This window comes from Tribolium madens, unplaced genomic scaffold (genome assembly GCF_015345945.1).
Source record: "Tribolium madens isolate multiple individuals breed KSU strain unplaced genomic scaffold, Tmad_KSU_1.1 Scaffold_11;HRSCAF=98;Tcas5.2_LG3b, whole genome shotgun sequence".
Lineage (NCBI taxonomy): Eukaryota > Metazoa > Arthropoda > Insecta > Coleoptera > Tenebrionidae > Tribolium > Tribolium madens.
Genome location: NW_025400975.1, coordinates 5,236,083 through 5,246,727, shown reverse-complemented (window position 1 = coordinate 5,246,727; position 10,645 = coordinate 5,236,083). Strand labels below are relative to the sequence as shown.

Sequence of the window (10,645 nt, the reverse complement as noted above, 5' to 3'; positions counted from 1 at the left end):
GGCATCACCTGATTTTTAGGTTTTTGATTGGTTGATTGTTTTCGGAATTTCACGAAGATAGCCGATGTCAGAATTTTTATTTTGCGCCTTGACGGAATTGAGCGGTCTGTTGAAGGTGTTACCGGCCATTCGTTTTTATATTTTAAACAGTGATAAGTGAGTTTTATTAGACTTTGGTGTTTAATATGTTGTGAAGATATTGTTGTCCGTTAAAAATGTCGGATATTAAGGTAAGAAAATGGTCGTTTTAAGCTAAAGTGAGGTAGGTCAACCTACGCTTTGTGTTTGAGGTTATGTTATTGGCGTCGTTTATAATTTTTTGAATTCTTGTTTGGAATTTTGCTATTTCAGATGAGTTTCTTGACATATTTTGGACTTGGGGCACTTGCCTGGAAAATTTGTTGTAATTGCAATGAAATTATGCTAGTTTTAGGCCAGATTGAACGTAATCAAATGCAAGTGTGAAATGGCGGTCTTTTTTTCGGTTACAACGAACCTTTGCAATATCATATTATTAATAATAACTTCAAAATTGGTAAAACATGTGTTAATGTAACTCATTATTGTAGAAAAATGGCAATAGCAGCAGTACACAAAGTATTTTTTGAAACCTTTGTACCATTGAGAAAAATTTAAAAAAATTGATTCTATTATTTTTATAATTTTCGTTTAATGTCAGAATTATGGAGATTTTTTTAATTTTGTACTAGATAAAAAAAATATTAACTCAATTAGCATTTTTTCTAAATTCATTTAAATACAGGTGCGCCAGAACTCGTGCGTAAGATACCAGGAACATTGAAAAAATGTTAAACAATTTTATCTATAAAAATTTAGAAGTTATGAAAGTTTAAACTTTGCACTTTGACTCTATTTATTTCTGTTGGAAAAATAATTTTCCAATTTTTTTTTGCTATAGGCTATTATAAAGAGGGAACAAGGAAGCTCTATCCTAAATTCTAACTCTGTTCAATGTTATTTGGCGCTTGTATTGGCAAAATTTTGGTATCTTTACTAAATAATTGTAAAAAAAAAACATATACAAGATCATCAGTATCATTAGACATAAGAAAATGTCAATTTTTTTTGACAGATAGAATTTTTTTAAACATTTTTTCCATGTTCCTGGTATCTTATCTTGCTTTAAATTTTTCTCTGTGGCGCGAGTTCTGGCACACCTGTATAAGCAACATTATGCTGAATTTTTTTATAATGTTATTGAAGCCTAATTTGCAGCATTTCAAACTAGGTTTCTATAAACCCCAAACATGTATTAATCTAATCATTCACATAATTTTTTATTCTTCGACACTCAAAATTTACAATTTTTCTCCCGTGTAAATTTTGAGAACTGTTTGGCATTTCTCAATACGAAACGTCAGATTATTTTTAACGGAATTAAAGCAAGTCTATGCTTTGTTGAGTCTAATTCGAAGAATAAAATGTTGTATTCAACTCGTTTGAGTGTAAATCGGACGCTTTATTCCACCTCGTGGATGATAAACCACGAGTGTAACGAACTCGTGAAATAATGCGTTCGATTTACACTCAAACTCGTATAATAAATAACTATTTACATACTTGGTCGTAAAAGTAAGTTTAAAAATTTATTATTTAAACAATATTCATATTTAGTTCCTAAAACGCCACCTCTTTGTAATTTATTACATTGACGTATAGTGAACAATTTTCTTGATTGCATGATTTAAAATTAGTGAAATAATTTATTTAACAATAATAAGTGAAATCTTATAAACCTACTTGTTTTTTTTTTAATCTTGTAGAATTTTGTATTATTAAACTATTGTAATTGAATTCATTAAATTTATGGTTATTTGTATTTGAAATAAAAATGAGAAGTTTAATGATTTATATTTTCAACAACTCTACAAAAGTAGAGTGGTTTATGCTAAAAAATTTTAAAAGAATAATAATAATTCATAATAAAGTGGATAAATACAGATCTTATTATTAATTTATAAATTTTGTAGGGCGATCAATTTTTCACTGAAGTAATATTATAATGATATTAGTAACGTTTTTTGGCACAGTCAGGTGTAGTAAAACAACCCGGATTTTTCAATTTAATTGTCACCTCAGGGTAAGAAAATGTTTTTCTGCGATTTCAATGTGACTGTAATTAATTTCACAATAAATGAAATTGAAGTGATAAAAAAGGTATAAGTGAATTTTTACAAAAATAAAGAAAAAGTTTGTACCTCAGAGCCAAATAGTGATAGATAACACGAGTTAACAGACACCTAAACAAAAATTATAGTTTTAAAAGTGCTCTCCTGAAAAAATTGTGTTTTGGTGGTGAATACTGTTTTACTCTGAGGTACAGAAGTGCTTTTTTTTTTCAACAAAAAAAAAAAAAAAAACACCAAATACAGTATCGTAAAATCTTACTATTTTCTAATTAATATTTTATTTAAAAAATCATCCATATCTTGTAAATGTTGCTTGTACCCTTTTTTATCCTATACTCTTCAGTTGTAAAATACTAAAAATCTTGATATTATTATTTTTTGCAGAGTATGTTTGCCAAAATGGCGACAACAAACGATACCGGTGGCGGTGGTGACAATGGGGAAACATCTCCACCTCCAAAACCAAAACCGAAACCGAAACCAAAACAAACTATTGAGGAAACCTATCAGAAAAAATCGCAATTGGAACATATTTTGCTTCGTCCTGACACGTATATCGGCTCGGTGGAAAAAGTGGAAGAAAATATGTGGGTCTACGACAGTGACAAAGAATTGATTGTTCAAAAAAATATCTCTTATGTGCCCGGTTTGTATAAGATTTTTGATGAAATTTTAGTTAACGCTGCAGATAATAAACAACGAGACAATACAATGGATTGTATAAAAATCGAAATTAATCAAGAGGATAATATCATTTCGGTTTGGAATAATGGACAAGGTATTCCCGTCGCAATGCACAAAAATGAAAATATGTATGTCCCGACTATGATTTTTGGTCATTTATTGACTTCTTCGAATTACAATGATAAAGAGGAAAAAGTAACGGGGGGTAGAAACGGTTACGGTGCAAAATTGTGTAATATTTTTAGCACAAAATTTACTGTCGAAACTGCCACTAAAGAGTATAAACGGCACTTTAAACAAGTATGGGGTAATAATATGACAAAAGCATCCGAGCCGAAAATCAAAGATTTTTTCGGTGAAGATTTCACGAAAATCACATTCAGTCCTGATTTGGCGAAATTCAAAATGGAGAAATTAGAAGACGACATTGTGAGTTTAATGTGTCGACGAGCTTACGACGTTGCTGCTTCAACTCGAGGCGTGAAAGTCTTCTTAAATGGCAAAAGAGTTCCCGTGAAAAATTTCAAAGATTACGTTGATTTTTTCACTAAAGGAAACGACGATGACGGAAACGAAAAAGCAAAAGTTATCTATGAGGTTTGCAACGAACGTTGGGAGGTCGCTATGACCTTATCCGATCGAGGCTTCCAACAAATGTCCTTTGTAAATAGTATAGCCACTACTAAGGGTGGTCGTCACGTGGACTACGTCACCGATATGATCGTCAAACAAATTATCGAAGTGCTCAAAAAAAGAAACAAAGGAGGAATCACAATCAAACCGTTTCAAGTCAAAAACCATATGTGGATTTTCATCAATTGTCTCATTGTAAATCCTACTTTTGATTCGCAAACTAAGGAAAATATGACACTTCAAGCGAAAAGTTTCGGATCTAAATGCACCCTATCTGAGAAATTCATCAGTCAAATTGTGAAAAGTGGAATTGTTGAGTCGGTTCTCACCTGGGCTAAATTTAAGGCTCAAACCGAACTCGAGAAGAAAACTGCAGGGAAAAAACAATCGAAATTGAAAGGTATTCCGAAATTGGAAGACGCCAATGAGGCAGGAACGAAAAACGGTCTACGTTGCACATTGATTTTGACTGAGGGAGACTCAGCAAAGTCTTTGGCGGTGTCAGGTCTTGGAGTTATTGGGAGAGACTATTACGGGGTGTTTCCGTTGAGAGGTAAACTCCTAAATGTCCGAGAAGCGACACACAAACAAATTTTGGAAAATGCGGAAATCAACAATTTGATTAAGATTCTTGGTTTACAATACAAGAAAAAATATAACACCGACGAAGATATGCGAACGTTACGTTATGGCAAAGTGATGATAATGACCGATCAGGATCAGGACGGGTCCCATATTAAAGGGCTCTTGATTAATTTTATTCATTATAATTGGCCGGAACTCTTGAGGAGGGATTTTCTGGAGGAGTTTATTACTCCCATTGTGAAGGCGAAAAAGCGAAATGAGACATTGTCGTTCTATTCACTGCCAGAGTTTGAGGAATGGAAGTCGAATACGCCCAATCATCGCACTTATCAAATAAAGTACTACAAAGGTACGGATTTTTGTCTACAGGTGTACTAAAGTTTACCTAAATGCATGTTTTTGTTTAATTTTTTTTCTAAATAAAACATAACAAGGGAATATTTAAAAAAAAATAGAATAATTTAGGGGTCATGATTTCAATCATCTGTAATTTTACTGCACAACTTTACCATACAATACATTAGTTACCTCGAACATGCGTTAGAGAAGGAGTGATAATGGAGCTACAAGTTTTTTTTTTGTAAACCATTCCTTTTTGGAAAGTCAATTATTTATAAAGAAAAGAAGTTAAACTTTAAATAGAGAAAAAAAAACAAGATTTCCTACTGTTAACGTATCAAAATTAAATATTTATAAATAATTAAATACAATTGTAAAACTGACTTTCCACAATTTTGCAATCTAAATATCAACAATTGTTTTTTTTTTTAGTAAATTTAATAGTTTTTTTATAAATCCAAAACTAGTAGAACGATGGTGAGTGCTACAAATATCAAAATAATTCTTTCACCAAAAACTAATTTGAGTCATTAGCTTATGTAGGGGTTTATCTCTTAAAAAAAAAATGTCACAACTTGAAATTTCACCACACAAACATTACACGTTATAAGAAAACTTTAATTTTTTCAGTTTTCTTTTTTCAAGACTATAGTGTGTCAGAACTTGCGCCCAAAGGAAAAATTTCAAGTAAGATAAGATACCAGGAACATGGAAAAAATTCTATTTAAAAAAATTTTAACATTTATTTTTTAACATTTGGTCTATTTTTTATTTAATGGTACTGACGTTTTTTTTATAATTATCTAGTAAAGGTACTAAAATTTTGCCAGTAAAATATATATTAACATTTGACATTTTTTATGTCTATTTTTTATTTAATGATACTGACGTTTTTTTTTTTATAATTATTTAGTAAAGGTACAAAAATTTTGCCAGCAAAAGCCACAAATATTATTAAACAAAGTTACAATTTAGGATACAGCTATCTTGTTTCCTCTTCTAATAGCCTTTAGCAAAAAAAACTTGGAAAATTATTTTTCCAACAGAAATAAATAGTCAAAGTGTAAAATTTAAACTCTCATAACTTCGAAATTTTTTTATGCATGTTCCTTGTATCTTACTTCTGACGCACCCTGTATGTATACGTGAACCTACATTCATTGAGGAATATTTGCAAAAAAAAAAGTTTCTGTCTTTGTCCAGAAGGAAGAAATGAGGATGTAAACCGAAAATTTTCCCAATTTCATGTATGATTTTTTTTAAGTTATACACATCATTTCTTTATTTTTAACCACCCTAACTGTTAATTTTAATAATATCAAAAAAGTAAAAGAACATTTACAACAATTTTATGCTTTGCAATTTTTATTTAGAACTCTTTTTCCTAACTCTTACCTATTAATCTTAAAAAAACGCTTTATTTAAAAAAATTTAACCTTTACTTTTCTTTTATTTAACGCTTTTTACAATAAATTATTTCAAAAATTCAAGTGTATCCAAATTTGATTTGAAGGCTTATTTGGCTCAAATATTGAATTAAAGACTCTTGTTTGAGAGTGATAAAACTTATATTGTGGAGGGCACATGAAATGTAGATTTATCGAATATATAAAGTAAAAAACGATTTATTTGGTACGATGTCATGACCAATCCCCTTAATGAATAGTCTATCCTCTTTCCAAAGCAGAGTAGACTTTTTGAGTACCATAAAAACACTAAAATTAATAATTATAAAAATAAAAAAAAAATTTAATTGTGGCTACAAAGCGCACAGCTTGAAATATCTGTTCCCATTATTTATTAAAAAATTCTATACAATTTTTATTTGAGAAAATCATCTTGAATTTGAGTTTACACATTTTGTTTGATCAGGTTTGGGTACTTCGGACTCGAAAGAGGCGAAGGAATACTTCAGCGACATGGGTCGGCACCGTATCCGTTTCCGCTACAAAGGCCCCGAAGACGACGACCACATCGTCCTCGCTTTCAGTAAGAAACACATCGAACACCGCAAAGAATGGCTTACGAATTTTATGGTCGAGAGTAGACGACGAAAAGAGCTCGGTCTTTCCGAAAAATATCTCTACACAAAAGACACAAAATCGGTTTCGTATACGGATTTTGTTAATCTTGAATTGGTTCTCTTCTCGAATGCCGACAACATTCGTTCAATTCCATGTATGGTGGACGGTCTTAAGCCCGGCCAACGTAAAGTGATGTTCACTTGTTTCAAACGTAACGATAAACGTGAGGTAAAAGTGGCCCAATTGGCCGGTTCCGTGGCTGAAATGTCGGCATACCATCATGGTGAAGTGTCACTTTGTATGACAATCGTTAATTTAGCTCAAAATTTCGTCGGTAGCAATAATATTAATCTCTTGGAGCCTAGAGGTCAGTTTGGTACGCGAATGGCAGGTGGGAAAGACAGCGCCAGTGCGAGATACATTTTCACAAAGATGTCGCCTTTAACTCGAATGATTTTCAATCCTGCCGATGATAATTTGTTGAAACATGAATTTGAAGATAATCAGAAGATCGAGCCGGTGTGGTACATTCCTATTATACCTATGGTCCTGGTTAATGGTGCTGATGGTATAGGCACTGGTTGGATGACGAAAATTCCCAATTATAATCCACGAGAACTTGTTAAGAATATAAGAGTGTTGTTGGATCAAGAGGATCCAACGAATTTGATTCCGTGGTACAAAAATTTCACAGGGACTATAGTCGACTGTGGCGATAACAGATATGTTGCCAGTGGAGAAATTTCAATAATAGGTGACAACAAAGCAGAAATTACCGAATTACCAGTTGGGACGTGGACTCAGAATTACAAGGAAAGTGTCTTGGAGCCTCTACTACACGGTAATTTTTACTAAGTTAGAGTTCAAGTCACTAATTCTAATATTTTCAGGGTCCGAAAAAGTAAAGGCCGTACTTCAGGATTACAAAGAATACAACACGGATACGACAGTTAAATTTATAATCACTTTCTTGCCAGGCCAGTTGGAGACCTTAGAAAATACAGAAGGTTTGCATAAAACTTTCAAATTACAATCTTTGATCTCGACAAGTTCCATGTGCGTTTTTGACGAACTTGGATGCATACGAAGGTTTGTAGTATAGTCTCGTCATATTCATTTCTAATAAAAGCTTTATTTAAGATATGATTCGGTGAACGACTTGTTAAAGGACTATTTCAAGATACGTTTGAGTATGTATCAAAAACGTAAAGATTATCTTGAAGGTATGCTAAAAGCCGAAGCGAGTAAACTGTCAAATCAAGCTCGTTTCATCATGGAGAAGTGCGACCGCACTTTAGTCGTCGAAAACAAGAAACGTAAAGTGATAATCGACGAACTTATCAAAAGAGGGTACGAACCCGATCCAGTTAAAGACTGGAAACAGAGGGTCAATACGGAAGAAGAGGATGAAGGTCCAGGTGAAGAAGAAGAGCAAGCACAAACGACCGAACAGACAGCGAAGAAACCGGTTGATCCAGGTTGTAGTGCTTTGTAAATATTTTAACTTTTTGACTATTTTTGAATACTATTACAGAGAAGGCTTTTCAAAATTCGACCGATGTTCAAAAGTTTGATTATTTGTTGGGAATGTCGATGTGGATGTTGACTGAAGAAAAGAAGAATGAATTGTTGCGACAAAGAGACATTAAATTACAAGAATTGGAGACATTGAAGAAGAAATCTCATTCTGATTTGTGGAGGGAGGATCTCGATGCGTTTATGGAGAAGTTGGACGAAGTTGAAGAGAAAGAAAGAAATGAGGAAGCTGGAATTAAACCGAAGAAAACTCAAACGGTAAGTGGAGGAAATTAATTTTACGTTGAAACAATCGTGATTTATTACTGTTTAATAATGTATTGTTTGTTTTACTTGTTGCTTTTTAAGGAAATGAAACCTGGAAGGGTAAGTTTTTCGTGTGTAAAAATAAAAAGGTTTTGTGTCTTGTTAAACAACAATAAACACTGTTTATTTTTCCAACAGGGAAGGAAAAAAGTGAATTTGGCGGAAACAATGCCGTCACCTGTGGGAAAAAGAATCGAACCGAAAATTTCCGAGGATATGAAGAAGCGCATCCAGACTGCAATAAAAGAAAAGAAAAAGAAAATGATCAAAAAAGAGAGCACGATTGAGGAAGTGGTAAATATCAAAGTCATGGGTTTTATTCTTCTATTTAAAACCGTTTTCGTAGGAAGAAAAAGACGAATTTGATCTTTATGTACAAAACAAGAAGACTTTAAAAGAAAAATTAGGCACTCCAGAAGAAGCAGAGAAGAAAGCAAAAACGAAAAAAGCCAAAGATGGCCTTAAACAAACTAAACTCAATTTCAAAAAGAAGAGTCCTGAGCCAAAGCGTAATTAGTAGTGTTAATCTAGTGGGGAAATAATTAAAATTTGTTTTGCAGTGAATGGCACTCCGAAAAAACGTGGAAGAAAGGCGAAGCCGACCAGTTCCGATGAGGATGACGATGGTGAATTCAATTCAGATATAGAAAGTCCGGTAATGAGAGAACGACCGGCGACCAAGAGATTAGCAGCAAAACAAATTAAATACAATTTGAATTCATCCGATGATGATGATGATGATGGAGAAGTAGAATTGTACGATAACAACGCTGTTATTGAACCCGACACTCGTCAAGAGAAGATGAATATAAGTTCAGACAGTGAAAATGAATCTCCCCCACCAAGACACGAAACCTCGGAAGACATGTTTGATAGTCTCGTAGGCCGAACGAAAAAGAACGATGAACCAGTACCTGCACAAAGTGAAACTCAAAAGAGAAAGATCTTGTCGGATTCCGATTCGGATATGTTCGTCCGTGAAGAGGAAACCAAAAAAACTAAACCGAAAAAGAAAAAGGTCGAGGCAAATAATGAAGGCAAAAAACCGAAACCAGGCAGGAAAAAGAAGAAATCAGATGATGAGGATAGTAGTGCAAAAAAGACAAAGGGGAAAGGTAAAAAGAAGAAAGATGACAGCGATTCAGATATTGAAATTGATTCTTCTTCCCCGCCACCGGTTAAAACCTCGCGAGCTCCGCGGAATATTAAACAGACGAAATATGTGTTTGATTCGGATGATTCTGATTGAAAATGAATTTTTTATTTCACTCGATTAGAAAATTTTAAGATGTATTCAATGCATTGTTTCAATAGGTAAATATGTGTTAGTTACTTGTGAATTTAATAAAAAAATTCTTATTTTCATTATTACAAGTTTTAATAATAAAAAGTACGGAAATTTACCTGCATTTTTCTTTCTTGAAAAAAGTAACCATGGCTACTAAAGTTTTTTCTTTAAATGGAAATTACAGAGTCAAAATTTTAGTGAAAAAATTGATAGCAGCTTTGCTCCATAGCCACAAGTTTTGTTTACTTTTTGTTTTTGTCGTTAGAAATTTTGTTAAAAAATAATTATGTTTTCAAATTGAGATGTCAAAATTTTGACTTTTATGAATCTTGTATACCTCTTTGCTCTTTGAAAGCGCTATAATTGAATACCTGAAGTCAGACATCATTATCTAAGGTCTAAAGACAGAATTCAGTCCTAATAATTTTGATAAAACACACAAGTAAGTACAATGTTGTGGACAAAAATGAGGTTCCTGCCACAAAAATTTTGAAGAAAAAGGATGTATATACAGAATAAAGTTAATTAGCAAAAGATGATACAAGTAGGTATTATGATGATTGGCAATAAATTTTGTGCAATTTATTGAAATGAGCTCAAAGTTGATTCATTTTATAATTTTTTTTTAGCTTTAGTTTTAAAATTGTTACTTTTTCTACTCGTTCTTCAAAAACCATGCTCAAGACACTAATTTAATTGCGTTTTTTCCGAGCTTCTTTCTTATTCATGTTTATTTTGTGTTCTTGTCAATTTCTTGCTAAAAATTGAGAATGTTTAGCAAACCTGCATTACAAATTGCGTCTATATTTTAACGGGCCCTTTTTCTAACTTCCTGTTTACGAACTATTCGTTTCCAAATTTTTAAAAACTGTTAGCGGTACCGAATTTGTTCCTTTTTTGGTGTTTCGTCTCTAATAAATTTTCTTAGACGATTTTTTGTGTTGACGTTTAATGACATTTTCAAATTAATTTAAAAAACCGGAACTGCCAACTTCCTTTATTAAAATTACTAGGAATGAATTTACTAGTGGTGCCAACGTTAAGAGTTTGGCTTTTCAAACAGAAGAAGAAAGAAAAAAACAAACTTAATGCTCTGTAGA

General features: G+C 32.6%; 1 protein-coding gene across 1 annotated transcript; it reads left to right on the top strand.

The window, feature by feature from the left end:
• The first annotated feature begins 75 nt into the window (after positions 1–75).
• On the top strand, positions 76–9,660 carry LOC123007402 (DNA topoisomerase 2). Its single transcript, XM_044402727.1, has 9 exons — positions 76–230; positions 2,535–4,401; positions 6,264–7,256; positions 7,306–7,504; positions 7,556–7,893; positions 7,950–8,209; positions 8,396–8,551; positions 8,604–8,766; positions 8,818–9,660. The coding sequence occupies exons 1-9, from the start codon at positions 216–218 to the stop codon at positions 9,504–9,506; spliced, it is 4,680 nt and encodes a 1,559-aa protein (XP_044258662.1). The 5' UTR covers positions 76–215; the 3' UTR covers positions 9,507–9,660.
• The last annotated feature ends 985 nt before the right edge of the window (positions 9,661–10,645 follow it).

Bases quoted from the DNA above. Each gene is read 5' to 3' on its own strand.
- LOC123007402 (XM_044402727.1), top strand. The intron at 4,402-6,263 runs GTACGGATTTTT...TTGTTTGATCAG, and splicing joins TCAAATAAAGTACTACAAAG to GTTTGGGTACTTCGGACTCG. The intron at 7,894-7,949 runs GTTGTAGTGCTT...ATACTATTACAG, and splicing joins GAAGAAACCGGTTGATCCAG to AGAAGGCTTTTCAAAATTCG.